The 21977-nt window shown below is 39.8% G+C and overlaps 1 protein-coding gene across 5 annotated transcripts in view; it reads left to right on the forward strand.

Annotated features, from left to right (window-relative positions):
* Positions 1-21977, forward strand: part of LOC119859961 (AGBL carboxypeptidase 4) — a 1439111-nt gene that overhangs the window by 923912 nt on the left and 493222 nt on the right. For 3 of the 5 annotated variants that reach the window (XR_005294397.2, XM_043520131.1, XM_038412899.2), the window contains 3 exons: positions 1911-2044; positions 3846-4221; positions 17979-18127. The exons of 1 other annotated variant lie outside the window; for it this stretch is intronic. Coding sequence is in view for 3 of the 4 variants with exons in the window: in XM_043520131.1 (XP_043376066.1) it covers positions 1911-2044; positions 3846-4221; positions 17979-18127 (659 nt within the window). In the remaining variant the exon portion in view is untranslated. The remainder of the gene's footprint in view (positions 1-1910; positions 2045-3845; positions 4222-17978; positions 18128-21977) is intronic. One more of the 5 variants, XM_038412900.2, reaches the window with a different exon arrangement.

A 21977-nucleotide genomic window follows, 5' to 3' on the forward strand; every position in this document is an offset into this window, starting at 1 on the left:
GTCTTGTTCCTAGGCCAAGAATCTGATTGGTCCATGGAGACTGCTTTCCATTTTCCAACTCTAGAAAAGGGATCTTTTCCAGGTTAGTTTGAAACCTATTTGCAAGGCAGTGTAGAAGAACTTGCTCTGCAGCTTGCCTGTGCAATACCTGTACTATGCAAATATAGCACTTCTTTGCACAAGAGCTTTACAACTAGTGCCTTTCACCAACACTGGATTATTTTTAATCATTAAGTTTTAATTTTTGATAATTGCTTGTAAGAAGATAATCAGTACTCCTACCTCTCTCCTTATCACCTCTAAATCTTTTTTTTTTTTTCCCCTTCAGTCTTCTAGAAGCCTATCTAATTTTCCTGTCCTGCTCTCTGACAACATGGATGGACCACTTCACTCTTACTTCTGTATGGTTTCCAGACATGATTTTTCCAAACCTAGCAGTTAGACTGCCATTTTGTTAAAATGGCATAAGCATTCAAAATGCACTGGGGAATGGAGAGAGATGTAAATAAGGCCTACATTCTTCTTGCGTCTGTCTTAGTGTCTATTGCTACCATCTGAATTTCATTTCAGGTTGTCGTTTGTTTGAAGTTACATCTTCTTTACTTTACACAGCCTTGGGCTATAATACCACCATTTGCCTACAAGAAATCCTTTTCTATCTGCAGCAAAATAAATTGCCTTCCTCTGTGTAATCTGGTTCTAATGAATGCCTTGCTCCTCATTAAACTGTGATTTACCTTTGTTTCCCTTTTCTGCACTGGCAGAGCTAACCATTGGCGGTCCTGTGGAGAGATGCTAATTTTGAAAAAGTGGAAGTCTGTGACTAAGCGCACAACTGGTATCCACATTGGCATTTTTCAAAGATATTCATGAACACTTCATGGATTACAGTTTGAAGGTGGATAAGAGGACTCAAATTGTTGTCGTCTTCTTCATAATCTTCCAATGTACAAATATAACATAAGACTTTACAATCTCAAGTTATCCCCTTTCCATAACTGACCTTATGTTCAGGACAAACAGACTTTGTCTGTTCCGCAAGAATTTTAAAGATTCCCCCGGCACTTTTTGAAAGACTAGGGTTTGGCTCTAGATGTCCCAAAGAATAACCAAGTAGAGTACGTATTTTAGGAGCTTCTGTAGAATACTTCAAATTTGAAAAATATTCTAACAGTAGAATCACTGTTATGTAGGCTACTCTCTGAGTCTCAGGACTAAATACATTTTTATTGTCTGGGTTTTTTCTCTCACAGCAAAGGATTAGTACTATAAACTAGAAATAGAGGTGGTGTCAGTGGTCACTGTACAGGTTCTGCACACAGCTCTCTGCAAGTGCCTCTCAAATCTGATCTGCTGTTTTTCCAGCCCTGGTCTTCTCCTGAGTATTGGAGAATCTGCCATTTGTGCTGGATGACATGCTAGATTTGTGCTGTTGACAAATGCTGAATTAGGCCTACAATTAAACTACAAAACTCACACTTACTTTAGACTAAACAGAATGTGAACTCTCAGTAGCAGTTTATGAATGATATATGATCTTGTTGATGATATAATTTAAAGAAATACAAGTAGTTCTTAGGGAGTTGAATTTTTTACAGCATCAAATGGTTTCTACCTCGTATCTTAGTACTAATGGCTATATATTAATGCATTTGATCGCTATCCCATAAATTTAACTTGCCTTTTTTTAATATGCACAATCACATGTGGTCAAGTTGTTCCTGGTATAGCACCATTGTGATTAATGGGTGTCAGAGGAGTTAAACTGGATTAATTTGATCCATTGAATATTGAGGGGAATAAAGCATGGGAATTTTTTTTTAACTGGTCTTGCCTAAATCATGCAATATTTGGAAGTAAGAAGACTTTGATTAATGTAACAACATTTTTATTTTTAATATACATTTTAGAAGACAAAACTGACCTTGAAAACAGTGTGATGCAGAAGAAAATTAAAATCCCCAAACTCTCTCTCAATCACGTAGAAGAAACTGGGGAGGTTACAGATTATGGGGAAGAAGATGTGGAGCTTAGACACAGTAAGGTATTGAAGTTTTTTTGTTTTTTTTTTTGTTTGTTTTTGTTTTTTTGGGTGTTTGTGTGTGTGAAAGTGCTTGGGGCATATGCACACATGTCATAGCTTAAGAATTCCAGGCTGGCTTTCCATCCCCTTAAAACATTGTATTGATGTAATTGGGTCAAGTTAGCGGGCAGGGGCTGTGGGTGAGAATTCTGAATTGCTTTACAGACCAGCTTTTCAGAAATTCAGTTCACGTGCAGTTGAGAATTATTTTTATTTGTACAGTTTTCATAACTTAATTGCTGTTAAGAGATTTTTGGAACAATGTTGTTTAACTTCGGCTCAGGCTGCCCCAGTTATATGATTAAGCAGCTGTTCTTGGTTAGCACTTTTTAACCTGTTGTACTCAGCTTTTCTTGAATAGAACAGGGTGCTATGAAAGTCCCAACTAAAGATTTGGGTGGGAAGAAAAATTAAACAAGATTGAATCTCTCTGATATAGAGGTCAGTGGTCCCTTCAGGTCGAGATGTCAAAAACTGTAACTTTTTTGTTTTTGTTTTCAAGTAATTTCTCCTTTAAAAGTCTGCCAACCTGGGGGAGGGGAATATTGCTTTGTGGCTTCATGTGTTGTCTAGCTGCAGGAATTATACTAGTAAATTTATTTATGGAGGGATGGCATTTTTTAGAGCATGTATGGTGCAGGAATAACATTGAATAATCTCATTTTCTGCCACATTACTCCTGGACCTGGTATGGGAATTGATAGCATCAGTTTCTTGTGTTTAATCCATGAGCTAGGTTTGCTTTCCTGTCAGTTACTTGGGAATTCAAATACTCTTTCTAAATTTGGCCAGTTGAAAAACCTGGTGACTTTTTTTGTCTATACTGATACGTGGTAATGCCATCACCCAGACCCTTTACAAAGGAGTATGCATTTATTAATAGGATTTGGACTACTGTGTGAAAGAGCAAAGGTAAATTGCTGCTAGAAGTTCACTGAAAATGAAACATCTGCAATGCAATACTAATATATAAAGAATCTCTTGATCTGGGGGATAGGACTAGATTGTATATTTTCTCATTTATTATTCTAATTCCCTTTCCAGTGCTTGCAAATAGTATAACTCATCTAGTTTCATGAGAAGGGGTGTGTGTGTGTGTGTGTGTGTGTGTGTGTGTGTACGTGCGCACGTGCGCATGGGGGTGGGAATAGTTAGTGGAAGTTTGCGTGGTGATTGAAAGCACAAATCTTCAGTTCATGAAATGGCTTCAAATGGTGTGCTTCTATCAAGCAGTTTTCTCTCTTTAATTCAGTTAAACTGCTCTTATTTATACTGGTGAAAAAAATATAGACAGTACTTCAGTCATTTTTTTTAAAGTACCCTGCAATTATGGATAACATACAAAATACATAATTGATGCCTTTTTTCCCTTTAAGACAATCAGAAAAGGAAATATAAACATGGTATATGCTAAACATGAAGGGCTGGACTTTCAAAAGGGAGAAGCCCAGGTCCTTTTTTTTTTTTTTTTTTAACTGAAAGTTCTGCCTAAAGTACATGCCACTTGCACACACAATTTGGGCAAATGCAACCAAGAAAGTCCTCCGGCAGTTCCTCAAGTTTGCATATTAATACACATATAATTCAGTTATGGTAAGACTGTTCACAGGCATCCTTTAGGAGCAACATTTTTTTTTTGTAAGGTGGACCTTGTTTCACTTTTTTGGAAAACAGGCTTAATTGTCCTGAAGGCTGGAGTTTTAGTTCATGTTATGTATTGTATTCCTGCTGTGCTAATTTTCTGTATTATTGTAACACACAGAGACAAGATGGGAGGAAACAAAGTGAAGGTACACACAAAAGCATCGAAGCAGTTGTTGCTCGCCTAGAAAAGCAAAATGGGATGAGTCTTAGTAGTAGTTCGAGCCCTGAGGAAATCTTTATGGAGACTTCGGAAGGCATTAACAACATGGACGATGCTGTAATTCCTCGTGTTCTTTATGAAGAATTGCTGAGGAGTTATCAACAGCAGCAAGAAGAAATGAGACACATTCAGCAAGAACTTGAGAGAACACGGAGGCAGCTTGTGCAGCAGGCAAAAAAGCTAAAGGAGTATGGGGCATTAGTGTCAGAAATGAAAGAGCTCAGAGACTTGAACAGGAGACTTCAGGATGTGCTGCTTCTGAGATTAGGCAGTGGTAAGTGCTCGATATATATGGGACTAGTTTTAACAGGCTTTACCATATCTTAAAAATAGAAACTGAAACTTCTTCCAGGTATAGGGATAGGGGGCAAACAGGACTTTGCCTGTTAAAGAGCTTTTTCCACTTCAGCTGTGCTGTGCATATTGGATTTGTACACCACGCGCCTCTGGATCTTTCTTTAATGATAGCAGCGGTCTTTGTGCCGGTAAGTCTGACTCAGAGTTTCCATGTTAAAGTACTTTGTTCAGTTCTTTTAAAAAAAAAAAAAAAAAAAAAAAAAAAAAAATTCACCCCAAATTGAAAGTTGTAGTAAAGTTTATCTTTGGAACATGTCTGTCTTTCCTTTATTAAATTACATTTTAAAAAAATTCCATTCAGTGCATAGTAAGTGTAGGGCAGACCATAAGGTCTTACTGATTGCAGCTGTTTGTGGAAGGTGGGTTTTTTGGGTTTTTTTATTTAAGGTTTCCTTGTTAGGAATAAGTAACCAAGTTTTGGCTTTTTAAAACTTTTTGAAGGTCATTCGATTATAATATGTTCTTGAACCTTTTGGCATTTGATTTAAACAGGCAAGGTATTTGAGAAATTATGGGCTGTTCATGAACATAAGTGTGTTTTTGGTTTTTTTGTTTTAATAACCACAATGATCCATTATAAAGAATAACAAATTATTAGAGCATAAGCTTTCGTGACCAAATGCATCCGAATGAAGTGAGCTGTAGTCACGAAAGCTTATGCTCTAATAAATTTGTCGTATCTAAGGTGCCACAAGTACTCCTTTTCTTTTTGCGAATACAGACTAACACGGCTGCTACTCTGAAACCTGTCATTATAAAGAATGTTGGTTATTAAATGCAGATTTATACAATTTGGATTTAGTTCCCAATAGCTGAATCAATGGCAGTTTTTTTGTTCAGTGATAACTATTTATCCATTATACTGGAATTGGTGCAGAGTAGTAGTCTGGGTCACTTGGGGGTGATAAAACTTGAATACTTCGTTATGATTTTAAAAATAGTTTTCATGTTTGTTTTTATTTGTAAATAAAATTCAGAGCCCAATAGTCAAAAGGGTCCATAGTCAAGTCTTGGCCACTGAAATTTGCAGTTATGGGTTGCACGCCCAAGCTTTGGCATGCTGTTTTCCATGTCTGTTTTGGCACATGGGAAGTTGATTTTTCACACACAATTCGAGTAGAGGACCACCTACTTGATTTGCATGAGTGTCTGAGGTTTGTGTGCCAATCTGAGGTTTGTCCACACAAGATGTTGGATCTGAAAAATTGCATGTTTATGGTTTTGCACGCATTGAATTGTGCTTGATTGAAGTTCACTTTGAAAACTTGACTCCAAAGATTTAAGATGGACTTAGTATGGTGACTACCCAGAGTAATTAATTAAAGGGCATGTAAAGATAAATAAGCTTTCCACACAGTATCAGAGACATAATGTGGGTGGTTGTAAATTCCAGTGAGTTCTCTGAAATTCTTCTTGGATGAAAAGATATCCTACTATCAACTAAATGAACATATGTGAATTGTCAGTCCAGATGTTAGCAGGCAAGTCTACTAACCACTTTTTTATTGGGCATTCTTGCTGGTAGTCTCAGTTGTGTGGCAAAAACTGGAATGAACATAGGGTATGGACTATTCTTTTGTCTTAGGGATAGTTTCTTCAATAGGGATTTTGATGCGTCTTTGCATGCACTGGTGGAAAAACTTGAAAAGGTGTTGCCCATGCCAAATATCTTCTCTAGATAGTGGACTTGAGTTTCTAATGCATCAATCTGGCACCATTTAACAATCATGAATAATACCACCAGCACTGAAGAAATCCATTCAGCAGATTTTTTTTCTTAAAACTACTTCAGATTTGAGTGATGAATCTAGACAGTTATAGAAATAGGCTTTCCGCAATGAACTAGCGTAACTAGTGGAACCTCTTTCCAATTCTTGGCCTTATCTATTCACTATTGGGACTGATTTTGCTGAAGACAAATTTCAGGCAGCTCCAGCCCTGTGGTCAGCTTCACAGACATGGACAATGCCACCCATTGATCTGGCCACTGCTTCCCTCCTGAAGAGGGTGCAGCTCCCACCTCTGACTCCCTGGGGGAATTCTGTGCCAAAAAATTAAATTCTGCACATAATATTTTAAAATTCTGCATATTCAATTTGTCAAAATAACACAATATAATTATGCCAGTTTCAATTAGTTGGTAATTTATTTCAAATATCTGTCAGCAAGTATGTCTAACAATACAGACAAAAAAAATTCCGATTTTTTTTTTTACAAATAGATTCTTTACTTTGCATATTAATACAGATTTTTAAGTAATTAATTTAAACTACAATACTGAAATGTATTTCCAATACCCCTCAGAAGCGGTGCGGAGGCTTGGGGGGTAATGGAGGAGCTGAGGGAGACAGAAATAATTGCTGGGAAGGAGTTTGGGAGTGAATCTGGAGGGTTGTTGCATGTGGGTGGAAGACGTATGGAACAGGTTTGGTTTTTTTTGGTGCAGGGAAGGGATTGTTAGGGAGCTGTGGAATCTCCCCCATGCCGACCCTGGCTGATCCCTAGCCTCTCCCATTGAGTCATGCGTATCTGTCCCTGTACTCCCACTACCACTTAGTCCCTGCCCCAGTCTCTCCCCTCCCCCACTAGGCCTTCTGATCCTCAGTCTATGTGACCCTACAGCAGCCCCATGCCTCCTCCCTTGGCCTCATGGCAGGGTACTGTGAGGAACGCAGCCTCTCCTCCCCCCTAGTGGCTGTTGTGGCAAGGTAGCCAGCTGCCCTCTGTTTGGTGCCACAATGGCCCCTGGTGAGTGAAAGGCATAACTGTAGAGCCACCCCGGCAGAATGTATTTCCAGCAGAGGAAAAAAAAATGTGTGTGGGACATGAATTGTGCATGTGCACAGTGGTGTAAAATTCCGCCAGGAGTAACCTCTCTACCTGGTCAAATCTGCTGCTCCCATTGCCCTTCCCCCCTCCCTTGGAGAAAGCTATAAGAAGCAGCAGTACTAGCAGTGTGCAGAGTATGCAAGGATGCTGTTGTATTAGACCTTTGCAAAAGAAGTGGAAAGCTCTTTGCCTCTTCCACCTCCTTTGCCCTCCTATGCAGAGCAAATAAGTTTGTTATACACTGTAATTTTGGGGTACTATAAAAAATGAGGGTTTGCGCTTTTTAAATTTTGTACTTAATCCCTGTCCAGATGTGCACATTAATTTCGAAAGTTCCACTGTTGTTAATATAGGGGTGGAGAATCCCTTAAACATTAGAAAGTACTTGGATTCCTAGCCTGTGTGGAGTGTTTGACTGTATCGTTTGTATATTAAATTCTGCCCTACATCCATACAGTCCCGTTGGTTTTGATGGGGTTATTAATGTATAAAGGTAAAAGTTGGACCTAAATGTAGCCATCATATATTCTATCAAGACTTGAAGCAGCTACTACAGATAATTCAATGTCCTTTTCCTGTAATGGTGGTTTTAAAACAGAAAAAGTGTCAGCCCTTGGAAAAATCGATGCAAAATTAGTTTATGGTTAGAAATGTGGAACTACTGTAGACTTCAATTGTGATAAAAGGGATCTTAAACATCTGTGTGTAAAGAAATACTGTTCCTTTATATCAAAACATGGTTAGAGATCGTTGAGAGATTGTTTCTATTCCTGGAAATGGTTACCTTTGTGAATATGTGCTGTCCATGAAAATATTTTAAAAGGGTAGTGTCCTGGACTTATCTTCAGTTGTTCTGATGACTTCATGAACCTAGAGTTTCAAATTACATGTAATTTATGTGAAGTTATATTCTTAGCAGGCTACTGTTAATTCAAACTAATTGCATTTATGTTTCACCTCGGGACTTGCACTTTCTTTGTGTGAGATGACAGCTGTTTGGTACGGATGCATCACAACTGGGGGAAACGTGTATTATTGCTCATGTTTTAAACTTGAAAGCCAGATGTAGAAGAAAGTTCAGTTAATCTTTTTGTCTGTTACTGGAACTTGCTGCCCCCCTGACAGTGTGAATATCAATGTTCATAGCCCTTTACATTATGATACTGAGTTGCAATTTATTATACAAGGGCCTTGGAAATGACTTGCCATAGCTGACACAGCATCCTCGGATGCATCAGGAGGAGAATAAGATGTTCAATATTTCACTGTTCTTTATGAAATATTAAGGGCTTGATTTTGATGTTAAGACATAACCTTTCATTTGAGGTGGTGCAGCAGTACACTGTCTCATAGATGCACATTATCTCCTAGAGTTTCAGGAAGCAAAGGAGTGGGGGAGAAGGTATCCATTGAACCAAAACCCTTGAAGAGATGCAGTATGTATTTCCTCTGCTGCTTGGAGGTGAATGCTATCATATTGTGCTAGGCCTCTGCACACATGCAAAGACTATTTTTGACCACCTTCCCTCTCTTCTGACTGTAATGCACCTAATGTAAGGGACTGCATGATCCAGTACATGTTGGGTACACCTACACAGCAGCTGAACACCCATGGCTCGCCTGAGTCAGCTAATTCGGGCTGTTGGGGCTATAAAAATGCTATGTTTAGGTTTGGGCTTGGGACTGAAGCCCAGGCTCTGGGACCTCACAAGGCAGGAGGATCCCAGAGCCCAAGCTCCAGCCCAAGCCTAAACAGCTACGCAGCAATTTTTAGCCCCATAGCCTGAGCTCCATGAGTGAGAGTCAGCTGACCTGGGCTAGCCACAGTCGTGCCATGGATCTCTCATTCCAGTGTATACATACCCTAAATCATTGACTTTTTATCCTCTGGAACCCCAGCTTCAAATTTGGCTTGGATCACAAGTGATATGAATTTGAATAATATAAAACTGTTTCAGGCTAACAGCCTTCACATTGGTGAAGCGCTGCACAATTTAGTATGATTGTCCGTATCAACTCAGAGGATGATCCTAGAAGCAGTAGTGTTCTATTGTGAAGACTGCACATCTCTTACCAAAACAATGCATGGCTCTAGCTAAGTCTACCAGGCTTATATTTATTACTGTTTTCACACTATGCTCTTAATTCTTAGTATTGCAGTAGGACGGAAAGGAAGATATTCACCCGGTTTCTTTGCTTATCTTCCAGTTTATCTAGTTACAGCTCCCTCATTCTTGGGGCCAGGTTTGTCATCCTGAGTTGCGACATAGGTAAGAGCAGCCCAGGGCTGTTCCAATTTACACTGGATGGCTACAGTCAGTATCGAATCATTACCCCACGTGAGCCTAGTAGGAACACATTGAATTTCAGCCACATCTTCATCCCTGCCTGGGAACCAAACTGGGGGAGTGGAGCAGGAGCTGGATGTGCTGGTACAGCACCAGCAGAGAATTGCCCCACACCAGAAGAATTTTCATATGGCCATATTCAGCTGCTTTCTGTTCTGTCTCTCTCTCTCTCTCTCTCAGTGAAAGAGAGAGCCAAAGAGTCTACGCAAAAAGAAAAGGAGTACTTGTGGCACCTTAGAGACTAACAAATTTATTTGAGCATAAGCTTTCGTGAGCTACAGATAACTTCATCCGATGCATTTGGTGGAAAATACAGTGGAGAGATTTATATACACACACACAGAGAACAGGAAACAATGGGTTTATCATACATAATGTAAGGAGAGTGATCACTTAAGATGAGCCATCACCAGCAGCGGGGGAGGGGGGGGGAGGAGGAGGAGGAAAACCTTTCATGGTGACAAGCAAGGTAGGCTATTTCCAGCAGTTATCAAGAACATCTGAGGAACAGTGGGGGGTGGGGTGGGGGAGAGAAATAACATGGAGAAATAATTTTACTTTGTGTAATGACTCATCCATTCCCAGTTTCTATTCAAGCCTAAGTTAATTGTATCCAGTTTGCAAATTAATTCCAATTCAGCAGTCTCTTGTTGGAGTCTGTTTTTGAAGTTCTTTTGTTGAAGGATAGCCACTCTCAGGTCTGTAATCGAGTGACCGGAGAGATTGAAGTGTTCTCCGACTGGTTTTTGAACGTTATAATTCTTGATGTCTGATTTGTGTCCATTCATTCTTTTACGTAGAGACTGTCCAGTTTGGCCAATGTATATGGCAGAGGGGCATTGCTGGCACATGATGGCATATATCACATTGGTAGATGCGCAGGTGAACGAGCTTCTGATAGTGTGGCTGATGTGATTAGGCCCTATGATGGTGTCCCCTGAATAGATATGTGGACAGAGTTGGCAACGGGCTTTGTCGCAAGGATAGGTTCCTGGGTTAGTGGTTCTGTTGTGTGGTGTGTAGTTGCTGGTGAGTATTTGCTTCAGGTTGGGGGGCTGTCTGTAAGCAAGGACTGGCCTGTCTCCCAAGATCTGTGAGAGTGATGGGTCGTCCTTCAGGATAGGTTGTAGATCCTTGATGATGCGTTGGAGAGGTTTTAGTTGGGGGCTGAAGGTGATGGCTAGTGGCGTTCTGTTATTTTCTTTGTTGGCCCTGTCCTGTAGTAGGTGACTTCTGGGTACTCTTCTGGCTCTATCAATCTGTTTCTTCACATCAGCAGGGGGTATTGTAGTTGTAAGAATGCTTGATAGAGATCTTGTAGGTGTTTGTCTCTGTCTGAGGGGTTGGAGCAAAAACAGACTCTGAGAGACTGCTGAATTGGAATTAATTTGCAAATTGGATACAATTAACTTAGGTTTCAGAGTAGCAGCCGTGTTAGTCTGTATTCGCAAAAAGAAAAGGAGTACTTGTGGCACCTTAGAGACTAACAAATTTATTAGAGCATAAGCTTTCGTGAGCTACAGCTCACTTCATCGGATGCATTTGGTGGAAAAAACAGACTGTTTTTTCCCCCAAATGCATCCGATGACGTGAGCTGTAGCTCCCGAAAGCTTATGCTCTAATAACTTTGTTAGTCTCTAAGGTGCCACAAGTACTCCTTTTCTTTTTTTTAATTAACTTAGGCTTGAATAGAGACTGGGAATGGATGAGTCATTACACAAAGTAAAACTATTTCTCCATGTTATTTCTCTCCCCCACCCCACCCCCCCTGTTCCTCAGATGTTCTTGTTAACTGCTGGAAATAACCTACCTTGCTTGTCACCATGAAAGGTTTTCTTCCTTCACCCTGCCCCCCCCCCCCCCCCCCCCGCTGCTGGTGATGGCTCATCTTAAGTGATCACTCTCCTTACAGTAAAAAGAAAAGGAGTACCTGTGGCACCTTAGAGACTAACAAATTTATTAGAGCATAAGCTTTCGTGAGCTACAGCTCACTTCATCGGATGCATTTGGTGGAAAACCTGCGCATCTACCAATGTGATATATGCCATCATGTGCCAGCAATGCCCCTCTGCCATGTACATTGGCCAAACTGGACAGTCTCTACGTAAAAGAATGAATGGACACAAATCAGACGTCAAGAATTATAACATTCAAAAACCAGTTGGAGAACACTTCAATCTCTCTGGTCACTCGATCACAGACCTAAGAGTGGCTATACTTCAACAAAAAAGCTTCAAAAACAGACTCCAACGAGAGACTGCTGAATTGGAATTAATTTGCAAACTGGATACAATTAACTTAGGCTTGAATAGAGACTGGGAATGGATGAGTCATTACACAAAGTAAAACTATTTCCCCATGGTATTTCTCCCTCCCACCTCACCACCCCACTGTTCCTCAGATATTCTTGTTAACTGCTGGAAATAGCCTACCTGCTTGTCACCATGAAAGGTTTTCCTCCTCCTCCTCCCCCCCCCTCCCCCGCTGCTGGTGATGGCTCATCTTAAGTGATCACTCTCCTTACAGTGTGTATGATAAACCCATTGTTTCATGTTCTGTGTGTGTGTGTGTGTGTGTGTGTGTGTGTGTGTGTATATATAAATCTATCCTCTGCTTTTTCCACCAAATGCATCCTATGAAGTGAGCTGTAGCTCACGAAAGCTTATGCTCTAATAAATTTGTTAGTCTCTAAGGTGCCACAAGTACTCCTTTTCTTTTTGCGAATACAGACTAACACGGCTGCTACTCTGAAACCTCTCCTTACAGTATGTATGATAAAACCCATTGTTTCATGTTCTTTGTGTGTGTATATAAATCTCCCCACTGTATTTTCCACCAAATGCATCCGATGAAGTGAGCTGTAGCTCACAAAAGCTTATGCTCAAATAAATGTATTAGTCTCTAAGGTGCCACAAGTACTCCTTTTCTTTTTGTGAATACAGACTAACATGGCTGCTACTCTGAAACCTATGAAAATAAAGTTTCAGATCCCAGAAAAGGCATTAAGAACATAACAGCCATACTGGGTCAGACCAAGGGTCCATCTAGCGCAGTATCCTGTCTTCCAACACTGGTCAATGTCAGGTGCCCCAGAGGGAATGAACAGAACAGGTAATCATCAAGTGATCCATCCCATCACCCATTCCCAGCTTCTGGCAAACAGAGGCTAGGGACATCATCCCTGCCCATTCTGTTTAATAAGTTAATGGAGGATAGGCCCATCAATGGCTATCTGGTTCTTTTTTGAACCCTGTTATAGTCTTGGCCTTCACGACATCCTCTGGCAAAGAGTTCCACAGACTGACACTGTGCGTTGTATGAAAAAAAAACCTTCCTTTTGTTTGTTTTAAATCTGCTGCCTATTAATTTAATTTGGTGACCCCTAGTTCTTGTGTTATGAGAAGCACTAAACAACATTTCCTTATTTACTTTCTGTTTTTCTGATCAAAAGTATGTGAATACCCGCACCTATAGGCCAAAATCTGGAAGTGTTGTCATTATCATAGAAATGCACAGTTTAGTCCCCTTTCTCCTGTTGTGTCAACTGCCACGCTGAGCACGTGCAACATTTACAGTTGAATTCTGTTCAGTCAGTTAGCTCATGAAACCTTATGCTCTAATAAATGTGTTAGTCTCTAAGGTGCCACAAGTACTCCTTTTCTTTTTGCGAATACAGACTAACACGGCTGCTACTCTGAAACCTGTCAGTTTTCAGTGTAAGACTTCTATGGTAGGAGTTTGCAGACCACAGGCTGAATTTCCAAAGGGGCTGCATCTCTATTAGAAATTGTTTAGCGGTCTGCAAATGAAAAAGGGTTGAAAACCACAGCCCTAGAGATTGTCTTGACTATAGGCTGGGAAGAGAACATTCATGCCTTTTCTTGAGGCAAACTGTTCAGTGAGCTCAAGAAAAGTAATCCTCAAGATGTACAATTCTGTGCTTTGAAGGAAGATTCAGGGGGGGAAAAAACCCTATGATGAAGTATTTTCTTCCTAGAATGAAAAGTGTTTCTTGGTTTAAACATTTATGCTATTTTCTACTTGGAGATTTTTTACTGTTTGTTTACAGCCAGTATATTGACACAGCTGGGGTTTGGTTTCCAGATTTCCCTAAAGAAGAGTAACTGGTAAAAGTCCACTGTAGCAGCAAGTCTCAGGAGCCACAAAAATATCAAATTTAACTGATGCTTTATTGCTTGGAAGCCACAGACAGAAAGCCTTAAAAATGCCTTATTTTATACTCTAAAAGCTTGCCTCCCCCACTTCTAAAAACCCATAAAGCTGCATCTAACTGGATAGGCTTCACAGTTCTTTTCACTGAGTACTAAAGACTGCATTTTCAGCACAGCATGTTGTGAATTAGACATGCAACTCACTCTATTGCTTTATTGCTAATGGGAGCTGTGTGCTTAATTTGCCATGCACCACACTTTAAATTTACTTTTTAAAGTTTCTCTCTCTCTTGGTAGTTTATTTGCTTTCTGTTTTTTGTTTGTTTGTTTGTTTTTTTTAAATAAAGGGAGGGAGGGAGTGGGTGAAAGAAATTGGCCACAGTTTCAGGGCTCAAAAATGCAAATATTTACTACATAATGATCATTTTAAAATACAGCAAAGACAACTCTTAAGGATGTGAAAAGAAAGGAAAGAAACCTTTCTAGTTCACTCCGAATTTTTTATTTTTCTTGGGGGGGGGTATGGGTCAGAATTACTGGTTGCTCAATATGGAACCACAATAGCTTCAGCTGCAGAATCAACAGATGCCAGGCTTTCCACAAGCTCTTTCCACAGTTAGTCTCCAAGGTCCCACAAGTACTCCTTTTCTTTTTACGGATACAGACTAACACGGCTGCTACTCAGAGTAGCACAGTGTTTCCACAGTGTGTGGATCATCTCATTCTCTCAAAGACACATAGCGGGCTTTGATGCTACTTGAGATGTGTGGAGGTCCATTGTTCAGCACTTCCTTTTTGTGGCAGGAAGCCTCTGCTTTTCCCCATGTCTACTAGAAAGGGAATGCACATGATATTGAGGAATCTGGGAAATCTTGGATTTTTAGACACTGTTCTTGATTTGGATACAGACTAACACGGCTACCCCCAGATACTTGTTCTTGATTTGTTGCTGATTTACTGTTACTCATGGTGCTGCAGTAAACGTTCCTCATTTGTTCGGTTCCTAGTGCCATTTGCTTATAAGACTCTTTGGTTTCAGAGTAGTAGCCGTGTTAGTCTGTATTCACAAAAAGAAAAGGAGTACTTGTGGCACCTTAGAGACTAACGAATTTATTTGAGCATAAGCTTTCGTGAGCTACAGCTCACTTCATCGGATGCATTTGGTGGAAAATACAGTGGGGAGATTTATATACACACACAGAGAACAGGAAACAATGGGTTTTATCATACACACTGTAAGGAGAGTGATCGCTTAAGATGAGCCATCACCATCACCGGGGGGGGGGGGGGAAGGAAAACCTTTCATGGTGACAAGCAAGGTAGGTTATTTCAAGCAGTTAACAAGAACATCTGAGGAACAGTGGGGGGTGGGGTGGGGGGGAGAAATAACATGGGGAAATAGTTTTACTTTGTGTAATGACCCATCCACTCCCAGTCTCTATTCAAGCCTAAGTTAATTGTATCCAATTTGCAAATTAATTCCAATTCAGCAGTCTCTCGTTGGAGTCTGTTTTTGAAGCTTTTTTGTTGAAGGATAGCCACCCTCAGGTCTGTAATCGAGTGACCGGAGAGATTGAAGTATTCTCCGACTGGTTTTTGAATGTTATAATTCTTGGCGTCTGATTTGTGTCCATTTATTCTTTTACGTAGACCTGAGGGTGGCTATTCTTCAACAAAAAAGCTTCAAAACCAGACTCCAACGAGAGCCTGCTGAATTGGAATTAATTTGCAAACTGGATACAATTAACTTAGGCTTGAATAGAGACTGGGAATGGATGAGTCATTACACAAATTAAAATTATTTCCCCATGTTGTTTCTCCCCCCCACCCCACCCCCTACTGTTCCTCAGATGTTCTTGTTAACTGCTGGAAATAGCCTACCTTGCTTGTTTCAGAGTAGCAGCCGTGTTAGTCTGTATTCGCAAAAAGAAAAGGAGTACTTGTGGCACCTTAGAGACTAACAAATTTATTAGAGCATAAGCTTTCGTGAGCTACAGCTCACTTCATCAAATGCATCCGATGAAGTGAGCTGTAGCTCACGAAAGCTTATGCTCTAATAAATTTGTTAGTCTCTAAGGTGCCACAAGTACTCCTTTTCTTCCTACCTTGCTTGTCACCATGAAAGGTTTTCCTCTCCCTCCCCCCCCGCTGCTGGGGATGGCTCATCTTAAGTGATCACTCTCCTTACAGTGTGTATGATAAAACCCATTGTTTCGTGTTCTGTGTGTGTGTGTGTGTGTGTGTGTGTATATATAAATCTCCCCACTGTATTTTCCACCAAATGCATCCGATGAAGTGAGCTGTAGCTCACAAAAGCTTATGTTCAAATAAATTTGTTAGTCTCTAAGATGCCACAAGTACTCCTTTTTCTTTTTTATTTTCATAATCACCGTTCATGGACCCCTTAGACATAGTCTGCGGACTCCCAAGGGTCCACAGACCACAAGTTGAAAATCACTGCTCTAGGGTAGTTGTGTATCAGTACCCTGATTCGCAAAAAGAAAAGGAGTACTTGTGGCACCTTAGAGACTAACAAATTTATTTGAGCATAGGCTTTCGTGAGCTACAGCTCACTTCATTGGATGCATTGTTCAGTTCATTAAAGAATGTGGGAAGAGGTTGAACATTTCTACCATATCTACTCCTAAAAGGGAGTCTTGCAGTTGGTCTACCGCTATGCGTGGTTTTGCCAGTTTTAAATGCAACCGTTAAGTCTTTGCTTGGTGCCAACATCAGTGTCTGCTTGTGTATGATGTTGCAGGTGTCTGTGAATGCTGCTGTGAAACTATAATGCAAATGTGCTGTCTTTCATAGGGTTCTGTATTGGTATCATACTTGCATTCAATTTCTAAGAAACCCAATAGTTGTCACTGCAGAATAGAGTTGTCCAAAGAACTGGAATTTTTGGTCCTTGACAATAAGCTAAATGCACCCCACTAGCTCCAAGTGCAAAATAACTATGATATTTAGGTCACGTATAAGCAATGTTTAGCCACATGGGGAAATTGCTATTTTTGCATACTAAGCTTTCATATGATTCTGTGCAGCATAAAGAGTAACGGATGCTATAATCGTTTCAGATACAGAGAATGTCCAAGAAATATGGAACAAGAGACAGATTTATTTTTTCCAGTGTACCAGCAGCTATACTGCCATTAGCTGAAATGGCAGTCTGATTTGCTGGGTTAGAGCAAGACAAAACTTGGGGCTATGTGTACAAAAAGAGAGGTGGCAACTGCTGAGACTGATTTCCACAGTTAAAGATTATTAAATTAGTTTTTGTGGTTATTCAAGACTCAAATGTTGGATATGCAATGCTAATTTACTCCATCATAGTGTAGTTCTAGGGAGTATGAGAGTTAATTTTGTCGTTCGATCCTGATCCTGTAGCTAATACTATACTGACCTGTACCTGTACAAAACTACATTCACTCTAACAGAGCTTTATGTGGTATCAGTGGTTTGCTCACAAGTATGCTTTCAGGATCAGAGCCGTAGACTGTATTTACTGGTGCTATCACAGTTCTAATGAATGAAATTATGAAATCCAGTTCACAAATTGTGTTATTTGACCCTTTTAGGATAACTTTGTAGTAGCTGATCAGGGGGTGGGGGGATTCTGAAAAGCTTGTGTCATTGATAGTTAGTTTATCTTCCTTAGAAACCTCAAACATCTGCTTAGCAATCTTCCATTGTTTAAACTGTGCTTAATTTTTGTTGATTACATTAAAATACAAATCAGTGTAGCTGATCAGGCAATCAAAATTCTAATGTATGTTGTGTTAACACTTAGATGTTCCTTAAATTCAACGCATTTTAGCATAAGTATCCCAAGTCCATTCACTTATTTGTACCACTTCTATTCATTCTTATTTTACATACCCCTATTTAAAGAATGTTTTAAATATTTTTGATTTTTTCCATGAAAAAGTATAGATAGCATATAATCTTCCAAGCAACTATACAGTAATTCTGATTTGAAGGATAACTCTTACCTGGTTTATATGTTCAACTCAGTTTCATTATTATTCATTTGAGTACAGATTATAGCTGCCTCACCTATATTTTTTTGAACTATCCATACACACAATTATTTTTGAGCATGATTCTTTAGCATTAAGTGTTTAAAGCAGGAATGTGTAAGAGCCTCAGTTCTTACCCTAATTTTATTGGGGACTGTTCAGATGAAAGGTTTTGCTTTGGATCCATTTCCATTCTAAAACAAACATGACTAATGCGGTGGACTATGCTGACCACTGGTCAGTAAAATGATTGAGTTCATGTTCTTTGGGATAGCAGACCAATCTCTTTTCTTAACTGTGTAGGTCCTGCCATTGAACTTGAAAAAGGAAAACCAGAATCCATTGAGCCTGAGCCTGAGATACAGAAAACATTCAGTGAGGAAGCGAATACATCAACATACTATCCTGCCCCTGTTCCAGTAATGGACAAGTATATTCTCGAGAACGGAAAGGTATTTGAAACTAAATACTTTATAAATAGTCTTTAACTGTTCTTCGGTGGATTTCATACCAAACTTTTATGACATTAGAGTCTTTGCTGTAAGCTACTATTGTGTTTAGTGTTTTCCTAAATTTTCACAAAGTCCAATAGTATCCGTATAATAAGATTACAGGAACATCACTGTGTGTGTCACTCTGAAGCTTATGTCTGTAGAGTTGGTAGGAAATGATGGAAATAGCTACAAACATGGTTGGTGGCTCTTTTTTTATTCAGAATATCCTCAGGATGAATCATCACTGGGTATTGTGATCTGTTACCATCCAGTTTTTAAATTCGCAGCCATTTTGACTTGACAAATTACACCTACAGCTACAGAAAGGCATGTATCTATGGCATGCCAAAAGTTCTAGATCTCTGTGATCTCTGAGGTAACTCAACCAATTGCCTCCTTTACTCTACAGCCAAGTTGAATGCAACCAGTTTCACTGGTTGTATGAGGGAGACACTGGATTTTGGTAACTGCCACCTGCACAAATAACACATCTCTCAGTGCAATCTTCTCTAGACACACATCAACACGACCACCCCCACACACTGCAATCAGCGCACACAGTAACCCCAAACCTGCCTCACCACAACATATACCCTTCATTCACAATGTGTACAAATTCACATCTCTTCCCGCACAGCACAACACAACCCCCCATTCAAAAGCACAATCAGCACACACCACAACTCGAAACATCTGAGTATCTAAAATGTTCGTTGAGTCTGTGTGAGATGAAAACAAGTACAAACATGGTTGAGAGCTCTTGTTCACAAGGTTCTGTCATCACTGGAGGTTCATGACTTGTTACTGTCCAATTTTTAAGTTCTCAGCCATTTTCAGCTTTTTTTACATTTATGACTACGAATTACACCTGTGTGACAGCATGGGGTTGCAGGTACTAATCCCTAAGTAATAGACAGTTATACAAATATGTACCATATTTGAAACTGATAGTTGGTGGTAAGATCAATGCTACTTTGAAGTGAATGCACACAGTCAATATACGGAAAAGGACACAATGAATAAACTTAAGTGTTTACATAAATCCACTGGAATTATACCATACTCAGCAGATCCCCATTCTTGGGATGTGTATGCAGTCAGTGCCACAATTGGAGAACTTCTGGAAAGCAATATCCACATCAGGCTCCACCGTGGTCCTTTTAGCTACCAAATATTATTTCATGTAGTTACAGTGGTAGAAAAACAGCACATTTCATTTCACCTTAAAATCAACATTACACTATTGATTGCATTTTGTTTTTGACATGTCCCTTGAATATGAAGTTAAAATAATAATTCATTGTTCTGTATTTTAACAGAGATATCCAAACACTTAGTTTGTTGGGATTTAGATTGTTGTAACCGTTTTAAAACAATTGATACATTTTGGTGACACACTTAAAGTGGCCAATTTTTAACATTTTTACTAATTCGTACAATTCTTTTTAACCTGAACTGCAGTGGAGTTGTAGAAAGGCTGTTTTACAAACTTCACACTGTGTGGTATTGGATGTGGTCATGGTAGGATTCTCATTCATGTCAGAGAAACTCTTCTCTATCCCAAACGAGAGGACAGCATTACAAAAAAAATTAAAGACGAGCCTGTGGCATTCATGAAAAACGTTGATCTAAGGTGTGTGTTAGTCAGATACATTGTTCATGTTAAAAGAAAAGGAGGACTTGTGGCACCTTAGAGACTAACAAATTTATTAGAGCATAAGCTTTTGTGAGCTACAGCTCACTTCATCGGATGCATTTGGTGGAAAAAACAGAGGGGAGATACTCTGAAACCTGTCATTGTTCATGTTGTCATGGTTACTAAAGTATTCTGTTCTTGGAGGTTGATCCTGTGCTCAGTGATTTCAGTGGCAAAGTTCCCATTGACTTCACCAGGCAAAGGATCTTACACTTGGTGTCTGTCATCCAAAGATCACAAAATACTTACAAAAAATTGATTTCATTAGGCCTAACAGCACTACCTCTGAGAGTAGTAGATAAGTATCATGCCCGTTTTACAGAAGGGTAAAATGAGGGTGGGGGAATAAGTTGCTTGCCTAAGAATATACAGCAAGTTAGTAACAGCTGGAAATTATAAGAGAACCAGGATTCCTGTGGTCAAGTGGCCTGCTATAACCACAGACATCTATTTGATACCAACAATAACATTTCCTTCGAATAAATGAAAAGCTTTCAAAGAATGTGGAGACTGTTTAAAACATGAATCTTCAAAAAAACGTTTGTTATAACGGGCTATTTTAAAATATTTTAAGTAAGAACTAGTGAGTTACATGATGTACTTAAGGCCTAGAAAGAGACTAAGGTATCTGTGCATGTTAATATGGAGTAGCTAGCTAGACCATGGAATACATTATACTTAGCTTTTTGATAAAATGGAGCATTCAGTTTTCTGGTTTTCATTTAGTAGTCAAACCCAGAATTCAGCATTTCAGAATGCTACTGATTTCTTGTTTTAAATCTCCTTGAAATATTCTAAACAAGTACATTGTGTTTCGTATTTAGAGGTATTTGTACTTTAGTCTTGGAAAGTCCAAAATCATCCTGATTTCTGAGCACTGGCTGTTGGCTATGAATGGAGTTGTTTTACAGAGTATGGGGATGGAGCCAAAAGAAAATAAATAAAGTAATTAAAAGAGACTGATCAGAGTGGGGAGAGGGAAGTAATTATATATCGAGGATTATATAACTTGTTTGTCTGTCTATATGTTTTTTTTCACCTATGTAGTAACATTCTTTAAAATATCTGGTGATGAAAGGAATATTTTTATGCATGACTATTTAAAAAAACAAACTATAATCTGCCTTTTGCCATTTTATCTCTGTCTAAAGAACTTATATACAGAAGAGGCAATTTGCTTTGTGTTCATCATACTTTTAGGAAAAGTAGACTCTTTACTTGATTGCCACATGGCAATCGGTAACTAAAACATTAATATTTCTACAGTTAAGGTTTTAAACAATGCTACTTAAGGACACTGTGAAGGGACCATCATCTCTTGATTGCCTCCTTACAAGTGGCTGCGGTATTTACTCCTGGGGGAATTCTGCACATCTGTGGACACACACAATTCATCTGTCTCGCATAATTTTGTGTTTTCCCGCATAAAAAACATTCTGCCTAAGTGCTGCAGTTCTGCCTTTTGCCCACCAGAGGCTGCTGTGGTGCCAGAACAGCCAGCTGCGTTCATGCTGGCTGTTCTAGCACCACAGCAGCCCCTGGTGGGCAAAAGGCAGAACTGCAGTATTTCTGGGGCAGAATGTTTTTTATGCGGGAAAACACAAAATTCTATGCCTAGTGCTGCAGAATTGCCCCAGGAGTAGAGTTCATAACAGCACCCTGTCTGTGGAGCAAGGTTAGAACAGAGTGGGACACAAAGGGCTGCTGTGGGTTCAGAATGACTATGGGGATGGGGGACACAGACTGGAGCATGGGCTCAGGAGCTAGGAAGGGAGCTGCAGAAACCCATGAGGATGAGGGGTGCATGGAGGGGGCAGATGTGCCTGACTGAATGTGAGAGGCTTGGGGTCAGCCAGGATGTGTATGGGGGAGGCTTCCCAACATCCACACCCAACACCCTCCAGATTCACTCCTAGGCTCCTTCCCTCTCCCTCAGCTCCTCCGTTACCCCTGACTCCCCCAAGCCTTTGCACTGCTTCTGACAGGTGCAGGAAATACAGTTCTGTATTGTAATTTAAATGTATTGCACAAGGTTCTGTATTAATATGCCTAGTAAGGAATCTATTTGTCAAAAAAAAACTTTTTTTTTGGTCTGAATCGTTTGACATACTT

The sequence above is a fragment of the Dermochelys coriacea genome, chromosome 8 (genome assembly GCF_009764565.3).
Source record: "Dermochelys coriacea isolate rDerCor1 chromosome 8, rDerCor1.pri.v4, whole genome shotgun sequence".
NCBI lineage: Eukaryota > Metazoa > Chordata > Testudines > Dermochelyidae > Dermochelys > Dermochelys coriacea.